Source organism: Osmia lignaria, chromosome 4, assembly GCF_051020975.1.
Source record: "Osmia lignaria lignaria isolate PbOS001 chromosome 4, iyOsmLign1, whole genome shotgun sequence".
NCBI classification, from domain to species: Eukaryota; Metazoa; Arthropoda; class Insecta; order Hymenoptera; family Megachilidae; genus Osmia; species Osmia lignaria.
This window is the reverse complement of record NC_135035.1, coordinates 9,804,632-9,830,187: the sequence shown is the minus strand read 5'-3', so window position 1 is coordinate 9,830,187 and position 25,556 is coordinate 9,804,632. Positions and strand designations below refer to the sequence as shown.

At 36.5% G+C, this 25,556-nt stretch overlaps 3 protein-coding genes across 6 annotated transcripts in view; 2 read left to right on the top strand and 1 right to left on the bottom strand.

The window, feature by feature from the left end:
• Glurb (metabotropic glutamate receptor B) overlaps positions 1 to 8,302 on the top strand; it is an 87,611-nt gene extending 79,309 nt beyond the window's left edge. Inside the window, exons 5-15 of the mRNA XM_034322450.2 lie at positions 1,740 to 1,991; positions 2,149 to 2,323; positions 2,392 to 2,498; positions 2,586 to 2,735; positions 2,808 to 2,941; positions 3,560 to 3,718; positions 4,177 to 4,343; positions 4,793 to 5,169; positions 5,354 to 5,505; positions 5,580 to 5,787; positions 6,155 to 8,302. Coding sequence (XP_034178341.2) covers positions 1,740 to 1,991; positions 2,149 to 2,323; positions 2,392 to 2,498; positions 2,586 to 2,735; positions 2,808 to 2,941; positions 3,560 to 3,718; positions 4,177 to 4,343; positions 4,793 to 5,169; positions 5,354 to 5,505; positions 5,580 to 5,787; positions 6,155 to 6,363 — 2,090 coding nt within the window. The 3' untranslated portion in view covers positions 6,364 to 8,302. The remainder of the gene's footprint in view (positions 1 to 1,739; positions 1,992 to 2,148; positions 2,324 to 2,391; positions 2,499 to 2,585; positions 2,736 to 2,807; positions 2,942 to 3,559; positions 3,719 to 4,176; positions 4,344 to 4,792; positions 5,170 to 5,353; positions 5,506 to 5,579; positions 5,788 to 6,154) is intronic.
• A 318-nt stretch (positions 8,303 to 8,620) lies between these two features.
• On the bottom strand, positions 8,621 to 11,985 carry CSN7 (COP9 signalosome subunit 7). Of its 2 annotated transcripts, none has more exons than XM_034322500.2 (4): positions 11,848 to 11,985; positions 10,994 to 11,645; positions 10,750 to 10,924; positions 8,621 to 8,839 (listed from the first exon to the last, which is right to left on the bottom strand). In XM_034322500.2, the coding sequence occupies exons 2-4, from the start codon at positions 11,636 to 11,638 to the stop codon at positions 8,790 to 8,792; spliced, it is 870 nt and encodes a 289-aa protein (XP_034178391.1). In that variant the 5' UTR covers positions 11,639 to 11,645; positions 11,848 to 11,985; the 3' UTR covers positions 8,621 to 8,789. The 2 variants fall into 2 exon arrangements, with proteins under 2 accessions (XP_034178391.1, XP_034178392.1); XM_034322501.2 differs by lacking the exon at positions 8,621 to 8,839 and adding an exon at positions 9,149 to 9,347.
• Positions 11,986 to 12,252: 267 nt separating this feature from the next.
• On the top strand, positions 12,253 to 19,060 carry CenB1A (Centaurin beta 1A). 3 transcript variants are annotated; one of them, XM_034322475.2, is made up of 11 exons: positions 12,253 to 12,393; positions 12,568 to 12,625; positions 12,891 to 12,949; positions 13,533 to 13,706; positions 13,794 to 14,438; positions 14,497 to 14,783; positions 14,853 to 15,036; positions 15,111 to 15,990; positions 16,052 to 16,151; positions 16,218 to 16,338; positions 16,448 to 19,060. In XM_034322475.2, exons 1-11 carry the CDS (start codon positions 12,341 to 12,343, stop codon positions 16,614 to 16,616), a joined length of 2,730 nt encoding a protein of 909 aa, XP_034178366.1. In that variant the 5' UTR covers positions 12,253 to 12,340; the 3' UTR covers positions 16,617 to 19,060. The 3 variants fall into 3 exon arrangements, with proteins under 3 accessions (XP_034178366.1, XP_034178367.1, XP_076544238.1); XM_034322476.2 differs by having other exon boundaries at positions 12,361 to 12,393; positions 12,891 to 13,227; XM_076688123.1 differs by lacking the exon at positions 12,253 to 12,393 and adding an exon at positions 13,148 to 13,227.
• Positions 19,061 to 25,556: the final 6,496 nt, after the last annotated feature.

Here is a 25,556-nt window from a genome sequence, read left to right as displayed (position 1 = left end):
GTTTTCCTTTTTTACCAAAGACTTTTTATCTCAATCGATATCCTGGTATGCCTGTTATCAGAACAGAAGAAAACCAAGGAGCGAATAGAGTCAGGGAGTGTAATATTTCATCGACCTACCTTCCAACTTCTTCTTTACTTTGAACGAAACTAGCACCTAGAGAATCACTGGTTCCCATTCTCAGCAATGAAGAATCCACTTGAGCAAGCAGAAACGTACGTTCTATGTTTTAAAAGTAAAACAGCGAGCCGATAAAAGCGATCGTCTTAGAAATTACTAGCTCCGCAAACTGGAAGAGAACGAGGTAAAAGAAAGATTAACCTTCTACCACTTTTATTTCATGGAGAAACTACTCTGAGTTGAACCCTAGAAAGACCATTAATCACTTCTTCATTTCCCTACTGTTTAAATACGGAACAGGAGTGACTTTGCATGGGACGACTAAATTAGTTCTTTAGACATTTTAGAATTCTAGAATTTTAGAATTTTAGAATTCTGAAACTTTAAAATTTTGCCATGATTTTATTGAACAGGGTGAAAAATTTCTAAGACCGACCCTGATACAATACTAAACAAAGATTTTGCAATAGTCTTTGTTTCATAAAGAAAACTCCATTTTTATGTGTTCCTATAGAATTTATTAGACGTTAGACGGTTTACTTTTGTGTTCGATAAGAAGAGACCCTTTTCATGCAAATTGAACCGTGTTCTACTCTTATCCAACCATTTTTCTTCCGTATTCTCGACCGTACGTTCCATTTTATACGGTGCACCAGTCCTTGATGAAGTCCCGCGTAATCTAGCTTCCCACAGGAATATCCCAGCAACGAACAATGAGTCGTTTTACGAGTACTTCGTTGGTTGAAAAGGTCGAGACTTTAACTGGGTTTAGAACGAGAATGTCGAATCTTTATCGTAGATCTATGGAATTCCTTGTCCATCAGTCTTCATCAAAGACAACGAAAATGTTTCGAAGTGTATATATGTCAAAATAAAGAATTATTCTGATCGTTTATCACACCGAGCACCTTTTGGGAATACATGGAATTTTTAATAAAATTTTTCATCACAATTTCAAGCGAATAAGAAAATTCTTGGTTACATTAAACCTTCACCGTCCTTGAATTGCAGAGTCTCGATGAATTCATTTCTCCAGAAAAATTAATTAAGAGCTCTCGGTCTTTATGACTCGACAAGAGATAGTATTAAAGACGTCGAAAAGGAAGTGCACAACAATTGCATTAAATTAAATTCCATTCCTCTCTGTTCTCTCTGTGTACCTTCAGATTTCAGGCAACAATGAAGTTTCTTCTGCTGCCGGGTTTGACCCCTGGTATCATTTTAAAGCACTTCGGATGAGTAAGTTTGCGATTATCCATGAAGTAAATGGAACGGTACATCGCTTTGTGCTCGATGTAATTTTTCACCAGTCGGAAATTAGACGAAGAAAAGTAATCATTCGACTTAACAGGCTATTTCCTTGCTTGGAAAATGGAATGTTCCTCTGTAAAACGCGTCGAAAGTAAAGGAACTTCGTTTGAAGATTCCTCGTTAAGATGACTTTAACAGAATAATTTATCATTTTCTATATTTCGAAAAATTAATTTTATAATTATTCTTGAATTAATTTATTAGAATCACTAGTAGTCATAAACAGGTACCACGAGGCGACTGGAAATGAAACGAAAAGGAGAATCATCCCCGAAGCGTTCTACAATTTTCATTGTTTCTCTGTTCAGGATGTATCATATTCGGGTCGGATCAAGAAGTTGCCGGAGTTATGAGAGCGGTTAGACGTTGCAATGCAACCGGTGCGTTTTCGTGGATCGGTAGCGACGGATGGAGTGCCAGGGGGTTAGTTAGTAACGGCAACGAGGCGGAAGTGGAGGGTACACTATCGGTTCAACCCCAAGCCAATCCTGTCAAGGGTTTCGAAGAGTACTTTCTGAATCTGACCGTCGAGAACAACCGAAGGAATCCGTGGTTCGTTGGTAAGGGAAATGACTGTAACACGCGGGCATCTGTTCAACTTTGTTAATCCGAACTTCTGAAACCGCCAACTGTACGTTGCGAGGTCGGCTTATTGTTAAATTTCATTTGATTCCATTAATATCCAAAGTTCCATACATTTGTCATGAACGGTTTCAGAATTTTGGGAGGATCATTTCCAATGTAGATACCCGAACGCATCCAGAACTCCGTACAATCAAAAGTACACGAAACCGTGTACAACCAAGGAGCGTCTAACTAAACAGGATACTGCATTCGAGGATCAACTGCAGTTCGTTTCTGATGCAGTTATGGCGTTTGCGTATGCTTTCCGGTACGACATAGCGTCGCTATATGATTGTATTCGTAGTAACTAAATATTAACTTTCATTTCACTCTCAGAGACATGCATAGAGATCTTTGCCTCGGTAAACCGGGACTTTGCGACTCTATGAAACCAACCAAAGGCACGGAACTTTTAAAGTACCTTAGAAAAGTGGATTTCGAAGGTAAACTGATATTTCAAAATTTATCTACCTTCGTCGATTTTGAAAATATAACAATAAAATTTATTTAATTTAAATGAAAATTGCAAGGTCTAAGCGGAGACAAGTTCAAATTTGACAAGAACGGGGATGGGCCGGCCAGATACAATATAATACACTTCAAACAAGTTCAACCCGGCAAGTATAAGTGGATACGAGTCGGTAAATATCTGGAGGGTGAATTACGGTTGAATATGTCCGGTAAGAGGGTTTTACACTAAACCGAGCGTTTTTCGTAAAATTGGATGTCACCTACTCGCATATTCCTAGCAGATATCCAATTTAAACTTGGACATCCTCAGCCGCCCGAAAGTGTATGCTCTCTGCCCTGCGAAGTCGGCCAAGCAAAGAAATACGTTGAAGGCGAGAGATGCTGTTGGCACTGCTTCAACTGTACTCAATATCAGGTTTGTGATCGCGTTCGAATAGCGATCGTTCGATCGGTTCCGGTTGGAAAATATTTTTCGCCAGGCAAATCCATCGCCAGAAAATCGACCTTTTCTTTTCTCTTTCTCTATTTTATTACGAGCAATTCGATAATATTTTATGGTACAACACGAGGGCTCGATATTAAATTGCCGTAGAAATATTGATCTTTATTGGACGAACACGCGGTAGAAAGTCGAGCTTCCGATTTCGAAACGAAATTATCACTTCGTGACAATTTTGTTAAAATAATTCTAAAAAGAACAACCGAACGAAATTGGATTTCACATTTATTTATTTTTAATTCAAGAATTCGTAAGTCGAAGATTCTGCAATTTCTATGTACTGTATCTTTAAATCAATATTCTTTTTTAGACAGATCGCGTGAGACGAGTGTTTGAACACAGTAAACATCATTTAAATAGAATCACGATGTTTCTTCTGTATAATAAAATAATCAATTTTTCATTTCTTTTGTTGTTTTCACAAAGGGTTGGTTTTCAGAAAATATGAAATGAATTTTTTCTTTAAATATTCTTCCTTTATAAACCCAACACCTGAAGCAATTTTTTTGTGAATTTTGAACGTGTTTCATACAGATACGACATCCGAAAGACGAGACTCAATGCATTCCCTGTCGTCAAGGCACCGTACCAGATGAAACTCATTCTACTTGCCGTGATATCCCTGAAGAATTTCTACGACCAGAAAGCGGTTGGGCAATAGGAGCAATGTCCTTTTCTGCAGTAGGAATCATGGTAAATATCTCTCTTTTCAGGAAATGAAATTAAAGAGAAACATCTCTTATTGCAACGCTTACATTGTTACGCAAGAGAAAGAAATGTATTTTGAAATTGTTAACAGCGTAATTTAACAGAAGGTATCCAATACACCTCGGTTTTTCTGAAAATAGACATATTGTAACGTGTAATGAGTACTCGCGATGAAACGATTACACTTTAACTACATAATGATCCCGTAATAATTTCGACCGTGAAACATAAAATCACCCCCGACGAGGGACGAAATTGCTTGCCGCTGCCACAAAAAGCAACTGCATTATCGATCTGAACGTTTCGCTGCTAAGATAGCTCGTAAAAACTCGAAAGAACATTCTGTTCCTTTTCAACTATTCGGAGTTCTTTAATAAAAGAAAAAAAGTCAATCAAATATCCGAACGATCCTAATCTATATTTTAAAAATATTTTAAACACAGATAACTATGTTCGTCGGCGGAGTGTTCCTGAAGCACAACGACACCCCGGTGGTCCGTGCATCCGGTCGCGAATTGTCCTACGTCCTGTTGTCCGGAATTCTGTTCTGTTATCTGGTTACGTTTGCCCTTGTCCTGAGACCTACGGACATCGTTTGCTGTATTCAAAGGTAAGAGATGAAAGGCACGCAACACGGTGTACTCCCTATTTTTCTTCGGAGAGTTGCACACAGCGGTGGAGGGTTCGCCAGGAAAATCCAATTTCCCCGCGAAACGAGACGACCCCGACTGTGAGGATATTAAGTGGTAACACAGTGCATGATCGATCGACGCAAAGCTGATAAAGTCGGGGACGAAATTTCATCGGGAAGTGAATTACGGACGATTCAATTACAGGGAATCAAAAGAAGAATATAAAGCGGAACGACGAATCCATTAGACGTAACGTTGCACCTGCTTCCCATCTCTTAAACGTCCCCCAACTGTGTATCACTATTTTCTGTTAAGGCTGATTCGAAATGAATCATAAATTCCTGATGAGTACGAAGGAATTGAAAATTACAGATCCAAGGATTATTAATAAAAAGTAATTTTCTTTTTCTTCAAATTTTTGTAACAGATTTGCTGCAGGTTTCTGTTTCACCGTCGTCTACGCTGCTCTTTTAACGAAGACAAATCGAATATCAAGAATCTTTAACGCGAGCAAGCACAGCGCAAAGAGACCATCTTTCATATCACCGAGGTCGCAATTGATCATTTGCTCGGGATTAGTGTTCGTCCAGATCCTAATTAACGGGGTGTGGATGATTATTGACCCGGCTAGAGCGATGCACCATTACCCTACCAGAGAAGACAATTTGCTGGTCTGCAACAGCTACGTGGATGCCAGTTACATGATCGCCTTTGCATATCCGATCATGTTGATCGTTGTATGCACAGTATACGCAGTGCTTACGAGAAAAATCCCCGAGGCATTCAACGAGAGCAAACATATCGGTGAGCAAAACTTTTGTCGAAATTTTCGAAGGTTTCTATTATGCTGAAGGCATTTCGATTTTGAACTAAACGTACTTGAAGTACGAGGAAGCATGTAATATTTTTCCATAGAGAAGGATTTTATCAGTAAAGTATAAAATTTCATAACTTGCTTTTTGATAATAAATTATTCATTTTTGTCTAGGTTTCACAATGTACACCACGTGTGTCATATGGCTAGCTTTCGTGCCACTGTATTTCGGTACAGGAAACAACGTTGCTCTAAGAATCACCTCAATGTCAGTAACTATAAGTCTCTCAGCCTCGGTTACTATAGCATGTCTCTTCAGTCCAAAGGTAATTTCCTCAATGAAAATTTCTAACAAGGGAAAAATTGAATTTCTAATTTTTCTTTATTTTTTTGTCAATAGTTATACATCATTTTAATTCGACCAGAGAGGAACGTACGACAAAGTATGATGCCAGCCAGATATAGCACCACGAAAAGTTCAGCTGTTACTGCTACCAATGCTTCCAGTATGATAGCACCGATAACTTTAACAGCAGCTACGTGTGATCAAAATAAAGCTGTTAAGAAGCATATTATCACTACCATTGATTGTTCGACTCAAAGTGAATGTAAGTGACCTAATGCAAATGATTTAATCCTAGAACCAATAAATTCTAAAATTCTAAAATTCCAAAATTGTTGACACTGTTATATAAATTCTAGTTACACCAATAATCCTATTCAGTACGCTTTTTAATTGAACTTAATTAACCAGCGTGTTTCTCACGAATTTTAATTAAACGCCCGACAAAAACTGACAATTTGACGTTTCTAATCTACGAAGAGGTGCTGCAGGCAAACATCTGTTTGAAACATTTTCTTGACGAAGTTAATGCCGCACAAAAATGTATAAAGCCTTTGCACCTATTCTCATCAAACAGGAAATTCTATTTTCTAATTAACCCTTCCGAATAGCAAAGCGTTTCTGTTTCACAGACTACGAGCTGGAAGTGAAAGATCAGAAGAACGGAAAGCCACCACCAACGGTAGTCTCACGCTCGACCCAAACTTCCGGTAACAACGAAGAGTCGAGTGCGATCGTCTCGAGCAAAGATTCGAACGAAAACACCGCCACAACGAAACAATTAAACAACAACGCGAGAATAGAAAACGGACCAGTAAATCAGAGCGATGTTCCCTTATAGCAGATAGCCACAGTGGAAGCAGACATGTTGTCCGCGAATCTGAAGCCAATTTCGAAGAAGCCCGTAATAGTTTGAAGAGAATATCTGAATAATATTTTGTAAATACGACTGAACATACTTCGAGCTGAATATCATGCTGTACGTTGATATTTAACCCCTTCGACCCGAAGTCATTACGATAGAAAAATTTTCGTACCCTGGGTAAATGTTGATTTATATAATTATTTTGAAATTTTGAAATTTGACATGACTAAAATTGGAAAAAACATGATTCAACCTTATATCTTGAAAATTATAACGATTGATATGCAACGAAATATTACTGTTGGGTTAGAAGGGTAAGACTCCAAGTTGATTAAAAATTGTGTAAATTGTGCTATCAAGCGTCGAAATAATTTTGTCTTGTCTAGACGAGAAAAATGATTTCGAAAATTGTTATCACACGAGACCATAAAGATGCTAGATACGCGATATTACACATTGTGCGTGATAGTAATCACCGATTGCAATTAATTGTTAAGTCGCGTTTGAAATACTGCTCTGGTTTCTTCTGTGATCATAGCATAATTCGTATAATAATCACGAGAAATTGCATAAATCTCTTTTGTACATACACCATGATACAGTGTTTCATCATCTGTGCACACGAACGCGAACCGTTAACTAATTGTAAATACTGATTAGTCGGATTCGTTATTATGTAAAGAAAAAAAAAGGAATTTCTGTAGCCAGATCGTTGCCAAATGTAAGAATTTGCGTCCAAACGAGACGATCTTCTACCAATGATCAGAATTTTTGTAAAAAAGAAAAAATCAATAGTTAATCATTTATCTGTACATAAGTTTCATTATGTAAATATTACAAGAACGTTAAGAATTAATGCACGTTCGAAGCTATTTACAATTCGCTTAAAATCTTGTCAACGTTTCAATGTACGAACGTTGGTCTTTAGATACCTTTTCTCTTTTTTTCGAATCTCCTCTGCAGACTATAGGAATTGCTACAAGTAGAATTGAAACGCGATAATCGCGTTTTCTCGTACGATCTAGTCATTCAAATTTTATTATAACGTGAACGACTTTGTACGAAATAAAAACGACGGAATCATTCTGTATGATCTGAGGTATAACCGGAGGAAGTGATATAGCGTGGCTATAAATTAAACAATGTCTTATGTTAACCCCTTTTTTGGATAGATGATTTCATGGTTTCCTAGGACCATTATTTCGTTTGAATACCATTTTACAAAATTGCTATTACACTATATCTTTTCCTCTAACTATACATAATGTACGTATGTTAGGACTTGTACATTCGTTTCGTAGAATCGCAATACGCGATAAACATATCCACTCTGACACGTATACGTAGCCGATTTCTTGATAACAATAATAACAAGTTACCAATTACTTCGACTAATTCGTTGTTAACACTTTCGCTGCATTTGATGTCCGTAGCGAACCTGTTAAATAACGATTTCATAAAATAACAAATTTGTAAAATCATTTGAACTTTTATAGAACAAAGAATAATTGTTTCTGCTTAACTTTGGATACGTATGAGCCCAGTATCCATCGTTCGGCACGCTGAATAATTTATGTAACAAACAAAGTACATAATTTCATTTCGAAAGGAAACGAGTCCAAGTGTTTAAAATAAAAAAACATGTATTTGAACACGTTCGATTCGCGTGTAAATATCTGAAACTGTACATAATTAAATGATATCGTTTAAGGCATGATGTTAGTTCATACGGAACCAATTTAGTAAATAATTCTATGAAAGATTAAGACTTCGAAATGCAACGCGACATACCGAGACAGTGTAATGGCAACATTAAAACTAATTAACGCGAACCGTTATGATCTAAGCATATTTTAAATACGTACGAATGCTAAGTTAGAAAGACACCTGTTTACGATGTATCCGTTAAAGTGAACGAAAGAAATTAAACTAAAAAGAAAAAAAAAAAACGAAGAAAAATCAAGTAAAAATAAAATCAATCGTGAAATTATTCCTTCGTGTGTTATTTCTATCCAAACTTAAAAAATAGATTACTTACGACTCTTAAATAAAAGTTAAATACTTATTCTTAAATTTGGAGCAAAAATGTTGAAACACCTTTGCTTAAATATCGTCACTGTCACGTTCGGACGGGGGTGACAACTGCAGCACTAGATACACTGACTTGCTAGAGGTAGATCCAACCCCATTTCAAAACTTGTTCGCCTGCTAGGTGCATCTGACAATAAGCGTGTGATGTTTGTAAAATCGTGTTTTATTTCTCAAAAAGTACAAAAAAAGCTTTACAGAGAAGAAACGATGCGCTGTTGTAGACAGACAGATAGACAGACAGACACAGACAGATAGATAGAATCCGCTCAAGTTGGTGATATGCCAGAAGGTTTCACCAAAAGCGGAACTTCTCAATTCGGCTCATCGTTCAGTTCGTGGTGCTTTACCGGATTAGTAGATCCTGAAAATCCCGATTAGGCGTATCATTTGTCACTGATCCCTCAATAAACATTGAATTACACTAAACACGAAAGATTAGATTAGAATTAATGAAGGAACAGCGTGTTCAATTAGCACTTACTTCTCAATGCAGAGTATCACTTTCTCAAGAAGAAAACAAAAAGAAAGAACAATCTTTTCTACCAATTATAAAATTAGATAAACAATCTACTTAAAACTTCTGCTATCCTACCAGTGAATATAAAATATCTACAAAGGAGAGGCTAGCCTAACACGATCTAAGTTATGATAACCCATAAGACGTAAAGGACAGGCGTTAAAGGGTGCAGAGAAATAGAAAAGCCTCGCTAAAATAAATTATCTTTTTATTCCATTAGCAATTACAACGCTTTGTAATTCGTCTGACATATTCTTGACCACTAAGCAACGTTACATTCACCTAAACGCATCATTACCTTTCCTTTAACAATCATCGATTCGACTAGTTACGCTTTCTTTCGTCTCATCGTCTTTAAGAGAGAAAAAAAGAAAGAAAAAAAACAATGAAAATTCGACCATACGATGTTAAATACAAACAATGAAAAAGGATTAATACTGAGACACGTGTAAACAATTTATCACACTGGATCCACCGTTTATTCACGGCAATGGATACAATAACAAATATTCAATTCACTGCAACAACTAATCAATCAGACTTATCTGTACAGGGTGTTTGAATGTAACAATAACCACTATTTTTTAGACACTTCTGGTAGATTGACAAAAAATGTTATAAACAAAAATTAGATGCAATTAATTTTTGTTTATAATACACTTTTGTTAAACTAATTAAAAGTGTTTCGAAAATCGTGGCAATCGTTACGATGAACATCCTGTATGTGATCAACGAACCCGACTTCGATATCATTCACACCTTACAACGCAAAGTATAAAATCTTTGGTCTGACTAAAAGACTTTCGTACATGCTACGCTTACAAAATTCGGAAGCTTATTCATTATAAAAGTACTGTTTCTCTTGTAAGAAAAGTTCCGGTATCAGTGAATTCTCGATGTGAAGACAATCACAATATGTTTAACCACCATCGTAATACGGATTCTTCCACCTTTTTTTATATCTAACTACTTTGAACCGCTGATAATTAAATAATTAGACGGCATTCAAGTTGAACTTGAGCTCGTGTTTACAACGATTTATATCGTCAACTTGAATGTATTTTTCTTTTCGTAAGCTTAGCTAATATTAAAAGTGCAAATCTACTGTACGTTTGGATGTTCGTATATCGTTTAACAATAACGAACGGTAATTCTTTAGTATAAAAATCTTGAAATGAATGTATATCTCGTTTGATGAAATATTGAGCCTAATGGTAAAATACCGATTCGAAAGGACCGAATATTTATAGATTTTCATTTCTACGCTAATTGAATATTTTCATGCACTTGTTAACTTTTATTAGATTTTAAATACAATGTAATGAATAAATTCGTTCATATATTACCCTTTTCCCACCTTTTCCATTCTAACATACAACACAAGCAATGATTTGAAGAGAATTTAACAGAACATTCATGTAAACATATACTATCATTAAACAAACACAACAATGATTCATAATCCTATGAATGGTTACTTGTATTTACAGAACTCTCTTTGTTTAAATAAAAACTTAATCTCTTTAGAATTTGCATGATATTGCCAAACCATGGCAATGAACCTCCCTCTGTTCACAATAATGCTTCTTAATCGCGTGGACCATTATTTATCGCAGTTTACATTAATTTAGGATTGCAAGGTTCTTAAAAATTGTTGAATGCAAAATTACAAGTAAGGTACTACAATCCTGTCATCGATGAGATACATTTTCATGTGATAAAATATTACTGTACTTATGTCTTCCAGAACTTACCACTGCCTTTAATACCTTTGACCTTTTGTTGCTTCTTCTTTGGATCTGGTGGAACTGATAGTGCTTCTCTACCAGATTCACTTCCTCCTGCTCCTGAATTACCACCTGCCATATCAGCCTCCTGCACACCACCACCTCCAGCTTGTGCAGCAAGAGACTTTTTTATGTTGGCAATCTAAAAGAAAATTAAAAATTTTAGCATATATCCTTTTCTTTCAATATTGCTAGAAATAAAAATACTTACATCTCTTTGTACTGTTTCCTTATGATAAATAGCTGCCTGCTTCTCAACATTGGCTATTGTAACTTGTTCTTCAATACACGCTAACACAGAACCACAAGCTTGACCCCAAGCAGCTAATGTTTCAGCTACCACACCGGTATCACCAGGTCTAACATCACGACCCAACCCAGCATAATCTACCTCTAACTGTGAATTCTTTTGATCTAATTTGCCATGTATTATATCAGCATAGATGGCTTCAATTATTAAATCCTCTAAATCTCTAACATTTTTTATATCCAACTCCTCCAATAAGGTAGAGTATGGTATACATCTAGACTTTGTGGCTAATGTTACAATTGTTAGGTGTTGAAGCTTTTTCTTTTGAACCGAAGTTAATTCTAGAACCTTGTCCTTATTTTCTAAATACTCTTTGTACGTGCCATAGGCAAATAAATTTAGAGTATTCCAATATTGAACATAAGGTCCACTTTCTAACTCTTTGATATTGGGCATATCTAATAATTCCCCAAAGACATGAACACCTGGTGTTTCTACAGCTTGTCTTATAAGTTCTATCGCAGCTGCACCTTTAGCAGTTTTTGCAAGCAGTACAAACTGCTCTAAAGGATTATTAGCTGATTTTTCTGTGGTAGTACCAGTCATATTGTACCTGTTGAAGGAAACAAATCAACGAATGCAACCTACGATACCATTACAGTTTATCTGAATTCAAAAAGAACTTTGATAATTGTGTAATAGGTTAGGAAACACATATTCGGTAGACTCTTTACTGGAGGATTATTACAAACGAAAGATGAAATATCTAATGAATTGAAATTGAAATATATGTTCGTTACGTAAGTGCCACTTACTCTATTCGATATTTACAAATACCAAACAAATTTTTCTACTGAATATGCCTTCAAATGCGAGCAATTATCTGTGATCGCGCAAGTTCTACCACGAGAAAGAAACAAAACCACTGCTGCTTTGCAAAGAAGGCGAACACAATAGAGAGTCACGTTAATGTATCATACAAAAGGATTATTAAAAGAGAACGTTTCATGAAATACGTTCGCCAGGATTCAAGATACGGCTGTTCGTGGATATTACGTTCATTCAATATTAATATAACGGTTGCCAGTACTGGCAAACATTACCGAGACGAGAATAACTTCAACGTATTGTATCTGTTTGACAGAAGAGAGGGGAATGTGTTATTCTCCGCGAATGCGAACGGTTTATGTTAATAGTGTGTCTAAATGATCGTGCCGTTTGATGGGAAATAGTGAACGGAAAAATTTCAAGATTGCAGTTCGTCGGACGATACTGCGCTTGAAAATCACCGGTAACAGATAGTACAAAATGAAGCCTTTAATCGAATTCGAGGAATGTTTAAGAGACACGCCAAAATTTCGGTGAGAAAACGGTTCAACTTTCTGTTCTGACACTACTTGTTTAAGCTTTCGTGCACAACTCCGTTGCACGATGCATAGAACGATGAATAAGCTGTTCGATGCATATTGCACTAACATTAAATTGATCGTTGAAAAGAAATGGGTAAACTTAAAATCCTCGTTTCATTCTTCTAGATCCTGTATCGAGGAAGCAGAGGCAAACGTTGATTTACTCGAACAAAAATTAGACAAGGTATTGCTTTGTAAAAAAAAGAGTAAAAACATTTTCTGAATGCGTGATATTGCAGCAATATAAGATGGTTTTTGTTACATGCTATTATCCTTCGGCAAAAGAAATTAACTAAAAATATTGAAATACACGAATTTTGTTTATTAAATTTTTCTAATTTTCTGTGCTTTTAATTATATTACTCAATACTTTAATAATTGTATTCATAGTAAAAAAAAAAAATTGGTAACATAATTTTTATATAATATATTAACAATATCATTTGCAGGTGTTAAAAAACTGTTGCCAAATGATTGACACTGGAAAGCTTTTTATAGGACAACAAAGGTATGTTGTAACATATACAATAGTTTATGTGTAATTTCTAGAACAATAGAACCTACTATGACAAGTTGGAGTTATGTCATAATTGAAGGAGAAATATAAATTTAAATGGAGCTATAAAAATGTAGTTTGATTGAATAATGTGCATATAATTGAAAAAACATTGATTAGTTTAAATGAATTGGGTTTAATAATAAAAAGGAAGAGGGAGATTCCAAGCAATATAGAAGAGTCAGGAAACACATGAATTACAGCTCTGTTGGGAATGACTCATTCATATGGTACTTAGCTTAATACAATGAAGAATGATACACTTGATACTTTTGCTGTTCAAAGATTATTCATTTTCCATTGATATTCTATATTATGTTTCAATAAAGAATGTTTTAAAAAAATAAGCAGTATTTTTGCATTTATTGTACTCACAAATGTATATAACAAATTATTACATAATACGTTTTTCTAATAAATATTCAATGTATGAAACACTCTTTTAGACATTGTGTGCTTAAAAAAATGATGTATAATTGTTTTTTTAGATAATATATAATTACATGAAAACTAAGCATTTAATTGTTTCTTATAGCCAATTTGCCAATAGTCTTTGGGAGTTATCTCTGTACTTCAATGATGATTCAGAGATAATGGCCTTACTGAACAAGTTAATCCATGCTTTGCAAGAAATGAACAAGTTTCATACTATTTTATTAGATCAAGCATCTAGAACTGTAATTAAAGATCTTAATTCTTTCATTAAAAGGTAAGACTATAACTTAAATTTATATTTCTAATATTTCATTTGAAAGTGTATGTCTACATATATGTAATACTGACACTATTTTAACAGTGATATCAGGAGGGTGAAAGAATCTCGTCATTATTTCGAAAAAATATCTGCGGATCTAGATATAGCATTAAACAGAAATTCACAAGTTCCAAAGTCTAGACCTGCAGAATATGAAGAAACATCAAATATTTTATCAGCCACGCGATCATGTTTCCGACACACCGCTTTGGACTATATTCATTCATTGACAATGATACAGGCACGAAAACGGCACGAGATATTGGGTACTCTACTTAATTACATGAATGCATGTATTACTTATTACCATCAAGGCAGTGATCTCGCACAAGATTTGGATCCATTTCTAAAGGACCTTGGAGACAATTTGATTCAAATGAGGACTGACTCTGTTAAACTCGAAAAAGAAATGGAAAATCGGCATATTTACGTAACAAACAGAGACTTAATACCCTCTCCCATACCTGGCAATCCTCGGATGGAAGGGTATCTTTTTAAACGTACGAGTAACGCGTTTAAAACATGGAATAGAAGGTGGTTCTGTTTAAGAGACCACCAATTAGTATACAAAAAAAGAACTGGTGATAATGATTTTACAATTATGGAAGAAGATCTTCGTCTTTGCACTGTGAAACCAGTGGTTGACTGTGATAGAAGGAATTGTTTTGAAGTATTAAGTCCTACCAAGTAAGTAATCGATATGTAAATTCGATACCTGTACGTATTAATATAATTCAATTTACAGAAGTCACATATTACAAGCTGATAGCGAAGAAGCGTACTTAGCATGGGTAACTGCCATGCAGCAAGCAATTGGTGCTGCCATTCAAAGAGGCATGGGTGCTGGTACTATAATTAGTATACGAGATTCGCAATCACAGAGTAACAGAGGATCGAGTAGACCTTTGTCGAAACCTAAATCAAGAGTGTGGGAACAGATCTTAAAGATCCCTGGAAATGATAGTTGCTGTGATTGTGGCGGTGCTAATCCAAGGTGGGCCAGTATCAACCTTGGAATTACCCTTTGCATAGGTAAATTATTTTTCTCTGGAACCATAAACACTATCTTCAAGAAATTTCTTAAATTTCCCTTTTTTACAGAATGTTCTGGGGTGCACAGAAGCTTGGGTGTTCACTACAGCAAAGTTCGATCTCTCACCTTAGACGACTGGGAGCCAGAGATATTAAAAGTAATGGCAGAGCTCGGAAACACTGTAGTGAATAATGTTTACGAGGCTCTGCCGATTCCCTCGAATATTATTAGGGCTACACCGAAATGCAACGGGTAAGTATCGCCGCAAAGATCTTCGAAACGAGTAGAAACTTCGAAATCTAACAGAAATTCTTTCAAATTCACAGCAACATACGCGAAGCTTGGATAAGAGCAAAGTATGTAGACCGTAAATTCGTGAAGCCTTTGAGCAATATGATTTCCTGCGGTCAGCACGCGAGCCGTGATAAAATGCACTTTCGCAAATGGAGCGTGCGTAAGCTTCGTCGCCGGCCGCGAAGCTGCGACAAAATTGATAGTATTAATCGTAATAAAACGACACTATCTTCCGTGAAAGAAGGTCATCATTCGACAAGTTCGGATGAGAGCAAGCATACGTCAATCGAAAGTTTAAGTTCCGTTGATAAGGCGAAGAAAACTGAACGTAGTTCCTTAAGCTCGGATGATAGTACGAACCTAGATCTGAAAAATGATTCTACATTGTACGGGAAGATATTAGTACGACCAACGAGCGAATTGAATGACTCCAAAGTTACTGATAGCAATACAGAATCGAATACTGAAAACGAGCAAAAGATTCCCGAGATGCATGACAATACAATAGCCACGAGCGACTCGGAGAATAATCTGTCGATGAAAAGCGAAGTGTCCTTAAGCACAGAGATATCCGATACGAAAGAGACGTCCGAGAATAAAGACGTCGGAACGGAGAAGCAATGTACAGAAAAGATGGAGTTCGAGGTGCTGATGTTCGGATGCGATTTACCAAAGCCAACGATCGATAATAGCTTAGAATTAAGTTCGGATCAAGACTCGACTGCCGGCGAGGATGAAGAATTCACAGACGAGGAGGACATAGAAAATCTGCATCCCGAGATGCTACTTTATAAAGCGGCTGCAGCGCACAATCTCCCTGTGATGTGTGCTGCTTTAGCAGCAGGTGCTGATAAATTATGGACGAATGTTAACGATAGGGGACGTAATGCGCTGCACCAAGCCATTATAAGCGTAAGTAGAATCGAGGCTTTCTTTTCATTAATTTTTTCGAAATAATTTTATTTTCCTACAGGGTTCTGTGATGTCCTGTGAATATCTCATTCTTAATGGAGCGCGTATCAATTGTCAGGATGCCGATGGGAAGACACCATTATATTTGGCCACAGAATTAGGTATTCATAATAAATTCTTGGTTAAAGAACTTTCTATAGGCTCAATATTGTTCATTGAAATTACAGGCCATACTGCCCAAGTGTGTTTACTTTTAAAGCATCGCGCTGATCAACATATTCATGACGAAAGTGGCGTAAAACCTTTGTCGATAGCCGTGAGGGAAGCCAACGCGGATATTGTTACATTGTAAGTAGTGAAATGGATATGGCTCTCCCTAGAAGGAGATCACCATATAAATACTGTAGAAAACCTTGTACAGTTTCGATATTAAAAATCCTATCGATATTTGTTTCAGATTGCGGCTCGGTCTCCTGAACGAAGAAATGAAGGATTCGGAGATCGGAATAAGCGGCGACGAGACTTTCAACGACGTGGTCCGCGATTTTAGCCAATTAGCATGCTCTCATCCGGAACGATTGCAACGACGAAATGAAAGTAACAACGCATCGCAACCGCCCGAATGAGGTTTAAGGGCGTGCAAGATTTATTTGCGAAATCTCCGGAGCAGACTACAACCGACAGAGAAGATGAGGAATGGTACATCGAAAATGTCTTTCAGTTCCTTGCAGGGTAATAGAGTTGATTACGAATAACCGGGTAAGTATGAAGTTTAAAGCTTTATCATTGAACGGAGATTGTTATTATGAAAGTTATGCATCTTTCTACGCTTTCATCTCTGCGTAAAGTTGAATTGAAATTTTATTAGCGTTTTGTATTTCTCTACTTAAAAAAATGAAAAATTCTAAGGAATTTATATTTTGCGATATGAAATTTTCGTATGCTTTCCTTCTGGTTTTCCTCTTTAACTTACAGAAAAGAAATAATTGAAAAAAAAAAAATATATATCTTTACATCGCGTGCTTTATACATTGCATAATGTAAATGTAACTTGGAATTTGTAAAACGTTTTGCAAACGCGCATAGCAAAGTATACATTTGTATTATCAAATATTTGTATATCGTTTATGTGATATTACAAACGTGACAAAGTAGTTTTTAACTCTGTTGTACGAGAAAGATTTTACCAATAGCCGACACGTTTTCGAGATAACAATGGTCTAGCAAGATGTCTTCGAAGCAACAATTTTATACATGTATCTGTTTTTATATACTTAATATTACCAGTAGTGTATATACAACTGGCACTAAGGTAACTTTCTTTGTTTCTTTAATTAAATGTAGTAGCCTGATGCTATGTAATTAGTATCAAACCGAACTAGGACATTATAGTTACATATAGTTATGTAGTTTATCTAGGGAAGTTATACGTATAAATAGTTGTAAATTACACCAACAGAAAAGAAAAAAAATCTGAAAAAAAAAAGAATATGATCGTAGTTCCGTATAATCTATACCACATTGATATGATTCGTGTAACGAATTTGTTGCCAAAAATTGAAACCGTTTGTACCTAAAGCATATACGTATATCGGGATAACTATTCGATGTTGATTCTTGAACAAATATTTTATTTTCAAGAATCGTTTAGAATTTAAAATACATAATTATACGAAGATCTTTGTGTATGTAGAATTCATTTTCTGAATGACAAATTCCATTTCTTTCTTCGCTGTGTTTTATGCATTTAACCGGACAATTTAGCATTCTTTTCGTGATTTATACAACGAACAAGTACACTGACTCACGAAAGTATTCAAAATCATGCAAGTGATTGATATATTACACAATTCGGATACTTTCGTGTACCTGTGTACATGGTACTCCTCTTCACGAATAGTTCAGTATCATGTTAACTACTTTAAACAGTATTTGTATAAAATATTATAGCATAATGCATGATTCTTTTTTAGTCTACTCGAGTAAAGACGTATTAATCATTGTTACAAATATTTTTCATTGTTTATGCGGTAGAGAGGCTTTACCGATAGCTGCGATTTAAGGTACAAAGTCGTATCGTATTGACCCTTCTAGGACGTTTATTTCAACGAGATTTATAACAGATTGCGGTATGATTTTCGAATTCCATATATTTTTTTATTCGATGTTACATGCCATAGTTTGTCCTTCGAATCTGGTATTCGATTCTCTTTTTTTTTTAATTAAGCAACATGACGATGACGTAAGCATAACTAGGTATAAAAATTAGATACTCATTGTTGATTAGCGACAAGATTCGTCTTCGATTTAACTTTTACTGTACGCGTTTAGTATGTTACTTTATACTTGAACAATTTATACAGGATATCTCATAGAACTGGGCAAAAATTTCATTAGAAAATCAAATGGAATATCGGGCGATATATGTGTTGGTACCGGAAGTGGAGGCATTTCAGAAATTTTAAGGTCAATTAATTGAAAAAATATTTTAGGTAGAAACAGGGCTATGGGACACCCTGTACATAGTGTAAAAAAGTAACTTTAGAATTAACTTGTTATTTTTGAAACTTCGTTTCTTCTCCTTACAAATATATTTGAAACTTTCAATCGAACGAGATATTGATGTCTAGTACTTCTATTTTGTACTTATATTTTTTTATATATGTTTTATACGTATGATTGACGAGAAAAATAAAGGAAGCTAGAAAACACACGCAGGTCTTCCAGAATGGAGCTTCGCTTATTCTAAGAACACGATGGTATCGTTTGAAATTTGCTTCGATGTAAAATGATCTTTTTCCAATTATTGTACGACGCGATGTTTTCTACGTTGTTACGTTTTATCGATTCGTTTGAAAAATCATTGCCAGTTACTGCCTAACTGTGAAATGTTGTTGCAATAATTCCGTACACATAATGTATGTCTATAAACAAGTTGAACAAATAGTATGGTTTCACTGTTACGCGTGATTACAACAAAAATTGTAAACAATTTAACTAATGTATCATACTGTACACAAAGTTTACGTCATAAAACAGCGATTACGCAAATACGTGTGTGTTCTTTCAGTATCCCTTTTCCCTCAAATTTTTGTTACAGAGACACCTGAAAAAAGAAATACAGCAACCCTTTCCAATCTACAGATACGAAGGCAAAGGTTGCACGCAAAATATTTTGCGCAATAAAGTGTTTGTTATGAGGAAATAATTGATATACGACGCAATTAATGAAGTGTAGATCGATAAATCGCTTGTTATCTAACGAAACGGACATATATGCATCGTATACGCACAATTTACGCGTTGCTCTCCCGTTAGGTTGCGTAAATTAATCCAAAGGGTCAATACCCTATCGCTGTATAGTTATCGATATCTATGTATGAGTGTATAGAAATGTACAAACAAATTTACCATGAATTTGTCTATCTTTCCTATGAATGTTCCAATTTGCGTAAATAGCATTTGTTTATGTGATCAATTATTCTTTTTAATTTCAGCTCGAATACCAAGAGTTACAAAATTCTAATTTTCACAAGAATAAAATTTTTTCAATTTTAAGTTTACAAAATAATAAATTAATCCTTAGAGCTCCAGAATTCTAATTTTTGCAAGAATAAAATTTTTTTAATTCTAAATTTACAGAATAAGAAATTAGTTCTTAGAAAATAACTTTTCAAATAATAAACATTTGAAACCGAATCCTGCTACCCCTTTTGCTAATCGACCTTTTCCAACCCTAAGAGTACCAAGTGAATTATAGTCAAGTATTAATCATTGAATGGTGTCAAAAGAACGATTATTCGTCGTTACATTCACGTGTTTCAGACTTCACAGTGTGGTAATCTGTTGCCAATTAATCAGAATCCGTTCAAAACGTACAGAGGAAATTGTGGTCGTAGCACAGTAGCTTTCCGACAGATTGATTGGTTTGAAAACGCGAAAAAGCTCGATGGATGCCGATCAGCAATCCTGGATTGGCTCGACGATGATAACAGTGATAAGGGCACACATGATTCTATTGGTCGAACGCATGCCTTCTCATTCACTGATAAAAACATTTGTTCGCCGCATATCTCTTTTGACGCCATTGATCTATTGCGTGCACGCATCTCTTTCATTCTACTGCATTTTCTTTGTTGTTGCAACATGCATTCACAATGCAGTTACTTGTTTTCGTAAACTGACACGTGCAATGTGAAACTTTCTGTTTGAAACGGAATGATTCATACCACTATGTAATAGTGCATCTTGTCTATTAATCAAGCCAATAATTAATCTCTTCATCTGAAGTAACAGAAATGGATTGCTATATTGAGGAATGCATCTAATTTTTGTATTTAGTAAAATTGGGAATTCAGAATTATTGATGATTTCGTGAATTTTGTATAATGAAATAATTCGAAAAAGGCAAGGTATGTGAGGTACCAAATTGAAAAGATGCATTTGAAAATTAAATATTTCCAATGTTTGTATACAATTGGAATGCGTTCATTGAGAAGAAAAGGAGAGTGTTTATACGCGAATTCACGGTCCGTTTCTCGTTCACAGAGCTCGCTTATAGTGTTTGATTCCATCTATCTGCAACTATGGCGGCAGGCAGTCTACGATGCCTAGAACAGCTCCTATTTCGAACGATTACGACCTCGAGATTGCATGTGCCATTCGACGCGCAGACAGCTGCACTAATTCTACTGACGGATACGAACGGACAACGACTCCTCTACTAATATACACTTTGGAAAAAAATAATAAAAATAATATAGAGACTCGTACAAGGTTTAAATAATTGTTGAAAAAAAATATTTTCCACCGTCAGTTATTTAAAAATTCACTGACTAATAACCACTATTCTTTAATTTTTACCTTCCCTAATGCTTGTCCAGACCAAGTATAGTCTCAGGCTTGAAACAACGAATAATTACACGGTAAAAATCAACCCTAAAGCTTCGAATACGAGCAAAGTACTAAAAACATGTTCTCAGGGTACCCTTTGCATAGGCAATTATAGGAAACGAAGGAAATATCCGTAGGGTAAAGGAGAATACCAATTGATAATTGGCGCGGTGTGATTTGAGGTGTACTCGAGATTGAATGCTTTCGCAAAAACAGCCAATGGTCTCGTGGTGCAATTTATTTTTTACAACACCGAACGTATGCATGAATTATAGCTTTGATAAGACCGCGAGGCTTTTTCGACTTGACGTTGCCTCATAAATCAAGGCTGTTGAAAAATAAGAAATAAAAACTTTTAGCACGACCACTACGTGGGGATTGGCCCTGGACCACGAACGAGTTCCTCTTCCTTCCTTTTATTTTGATATAAATTTTGGCTTCCTAGCCATTCAAAACCGGTAATAAAAAGCGAAATGGCTCGTTCGTGCGTGAGAACCGAGATGGTTAATGTTAAACAATTCCTTTACGATTTTTTCGCTTAGTAGTTAACCGAGCAATAATTATTATAATAATTAAAAAAATTCAGCAGAAACGAAAACCGTTATGTTTCTATGAAAATCATCATCCCATCGCACTAATGATAAAGAGCTGGATGGTAGCAATCGAAGGGATCAATGATCGATCTATCCTAGCCCAAAGATGATCACGAGCGTTTCGACGAATAGTGAGGAGCAAAAAGATCGTCAAAGTGGGCGTCAAAATATATATGTATATTTATATACGTGGACACTTTGTGTTCTCGATATAACGCCAAGTGCGTAGATTCGTTGCCGAATGGACGGCTGCGTAGAAGATTAGAATGAACCGTGAAGTCCGACGTCTGGTCGATCGACGAAATTAGTACCTCTTACTCACCCTACTAATCACACACTGTCTCTATGCCTTGGCTTACGAAATTCTGGATTTCTCTACGAAGGAGAGCCTCGGATTTTAATGAAATTTGAAGGGAGGAGAAAAGAGTAATTGTAATACTGAACAGAGATGCCTGGGTAATTAATTAAAAACTTATAAAGTAGAGTAGAGGATTCTAAATGGGCAGATTAAAATGCCGGCTGAGGAGCTCAGGAGCACCGGCGTGAAGGGTGTATGAAATTTGGTAATTTGGAAATTTATAAATATAAAAATATAAAATTATTAAATTTTCTTTAAAAATATCAAGTTATTAAATTTTCTTTAAACGACCGTGTCGCTCCAGGGGCTCGGTAATGAGAAGCACATTTGAATCATCCCTTACGAGAGAGAGAGAGAGGTTGTGGGAGAAAACAAAAGTTGTTTCTCCTATATTGATGATTTTGGCCATCGAATGGGAAGATGAAAAGAAGCCGGTTGGGTGAATTGCAAAGGGGGACGACGTTCGATGTTTCCCCGTCTATAAATTCGATTCTCGTTAGAAGCGAGACGAAAGAGAAAAGCAAGGAGAAAGGGAAGAAGCGAACAGATTTACAACATCCAGAATCCCCAGACGCAACCGTCTTATGAAACTATTTTTAGGCGTTTTTAGGGCCTCTCGAATTTAGGCCAGGTTTCTCAGAAATCGGAGAAACGAACGTGCGACAATGATAACGATACACCCACGCTGATGACCGCGTTCGATCTACCTGTCATTAAAACCCTTTCACGTCCAATTAAATCAAATTCAATACCTATATGATATCATCGAAAAATTTTTTATAAAAATTCAGGAGATTGATTTGAAGAATGATTATATCTATGATAAGTAGGAGGATAAGTCAGGTGATAAATGATCACGATGAAATTCCCAGTCGAAGCTCGCGGTTCGCATGATAGCTAGCAAAGGCAGATTCGATCTAGCAATTTTGCGATGTCAAGCTGTTAACCTAAGAGCATTCCACGTGTGAACATCTGTTGCCAATCTGTTCGATGTCGACGGTACGTCACGGGTTAATACGAAGCCGTCCATCGTACAGTAAATCAATTTATTTGAAAGAAATTAGTCTAATATACAGCAGATGCATTTCACTATCTAAGGATCGCGATCGCGTGTGTTCATCTTGTTGTCGGGGTCGTTGCTCTTTCATTGAATTTTTATCATACCTTATAAGAGTTATGTACATCGTTGCTTGTGAAAAAAAGAAATTAATTTCAAAGAATAATAGATTTATTTAATTTCTAATTAATTTATCGAATTATCGACGCAGTAAACTGTCCCCTTTTAACGGTAAAATGTGTCTTCGATTCGCGTGGGTACACCTGTTGCGAGTCCAAGTTACATCATTTTCTTTCCGATATCGAAAAACGATATCCCAAGATTGATGGATCATCGCGCGCACCTGTTCTGTGGTTTCGCTCCAATTTCTAACTATCAATTGACATCTAATGCATTACTTTACTGCGCGTTTGTAACCGCAATTCGGTTGATCAGAAGCAACTACCGTGGGAAATCGTGGTAATACTTTCTAGAACGATTTATTGCGCGATAATGTTTGCAGGGTATCCGTTTACAATCGCGATTCTTTAACAAATGCAAATATAAATTTATAGATAAACGACGATGCATCGGTTGATTAGACCGACGTTATTTCACAGCGATTTTAATCCTTGGCACGAAGAAATAAAATCAAATTGCGTCACCAGGGTTCAGTGAACTTGGGGAGATAATGAAATTCGCAAAATCATCAATTATAATTCCATCGGCGTTAACGTGACGCGATAACAATGCTTATGTACAAGCAAATAGGTCAATTCTTGCGATGAACCGACGATTTCTGACCTAGACAATGTATCAAGAATATTCTGCATCACCGACGCAAAATTAGATTACTTCAAGCGAAGTCAATAACAAACTGTGCATGACACAATTGTTGCCATTCATAATTATGGCAATGGTACGTATCCTCTATGCATGTACGCCGTTGCAAGCGTGCAACGAATTCGAGGAAAAAAATCTGACAAGCCTTGGTGTAACTAGCGAGAAAAATAAAATGATAATACGATATTATTGGTAGCCTATTGATGGCGAACAATTGATTGGGTCATCATGACGTTTTCGGCTTCTTATGCGCAACTACGCGTCCGATTCTATCATGTATCATCCAATGTGATAAACAAATTCCTCGCTCGTTCAGGCGATTGACGTTTAATTGAAACCACGTAACTTTCAGCGTAATTGTTACATCAAAATACCTAGGGATGAGAAAAAAAAAAAAGAAGACGACCAGTTACGAGTGGAATCCGATGGAGTATAAATAGAACGGTTAGGCATGAATGGAAATCAAATTCTCAATTGAATACTGACGTCTTATGGTTTTCAATGGATCGAGCAGGAAGTATTTGTATTTCTTAAACTTTTCAAATTCTAATTAAAATAAAATTATTATTCGTTTCATCGGCACTGATCAAACGAGTGTGCGTCGAAAATCGAACGGAATAATAATGGAAATTCATAGTCAGCGGAATGGACTGTACATTTAAAATGAGCTACAAGTATATCAGTAAACTTTGAACGCAGGTTACATCAGCCACGCGACAGGCTTGGTTTCCAATAAAGCGGAGTCCGTTCATAGAGCGCCTAGTTTCGCTAATTGCACGGTTCAGAAAGACCGGATACTACTTGCTAGTCCGTCGCCGACAAACACCGGAGCTGTTTGGCTTCGAAACTCGGATACTTAGTTTTTCAGGCTCTCGGCCAACCGACTGGTTCATCGTTCTCCGTTTCACAGCCAATAATTTAGCTGCTGCATTACCTGGACGTATGTGCTTCCTTGATTCAACAGAAATCATTGTACTAATTGCTTGTAATTGCGTTACATTCATCTTTCGCCTTCTTCTGTATAATTTAGAGGAGAATAATGGCGTAGTTAGGTAAAGGCCAAGGTGGACATGTCCATCATAATCAAAGAAGCTAATTTAATTAATCAATTACGGGTCTAGTGGGCCAAGTCTGATATCGCGAATAGGAAAATGTGTGGATGATCAAATATTTTTAGGCAGTAAATGCCACGAACCCTTGATCGAATAAGGGTTAAAATTGCAGGAGTTATTGCAAATGCGAGGGAAAAAGGGGGCTCGAAGAACAGGAACAAGGGAAGGAAGCCGGATTACCGTCATCGAACGACTTCCTTCCATCGGCCAGAACCATCGCGTTCACCGATCCCCGTGTCCTTTCCCGTGTGCCGCCACACGGTGTGAGTTCTCATCTTATCCCCGGGGTTGTTTCGTCTGTCCGTGAAATTTATGAGTATCGGCGGGCGAGAAGACGGGATAAGTGTGTCCATCGCGCGGGTTAGGCTAAATCGGTTACGCTGAATCAACAAACCAGAAGAGAGAGGTTCCGAGAGCAGCGTCGCGACGCGCGTACGGGGACGCGTCTAGACGCACAAATCGCCTGGCAGCCAGATCAGATTGTTGCAAGACCACCCCGCTACTTTCGCCTGTTATCATTCAATCGTTCGAATTATCACCTCTTGTTCAAAGACCTTGCAACGTGTTCCGGTGAGTAACGAGCGAGCTCGCGTTTACGTTACCGAACCTACCACCTGCTAAAATCGTCCACGGACACCCCTAACGATCGTTCCTTTAACACGTTCAATAAATTGAAAATTAAAATTGGTGCACCCCCTTTTGTATATTGGATACGTATACAATTCCCATTA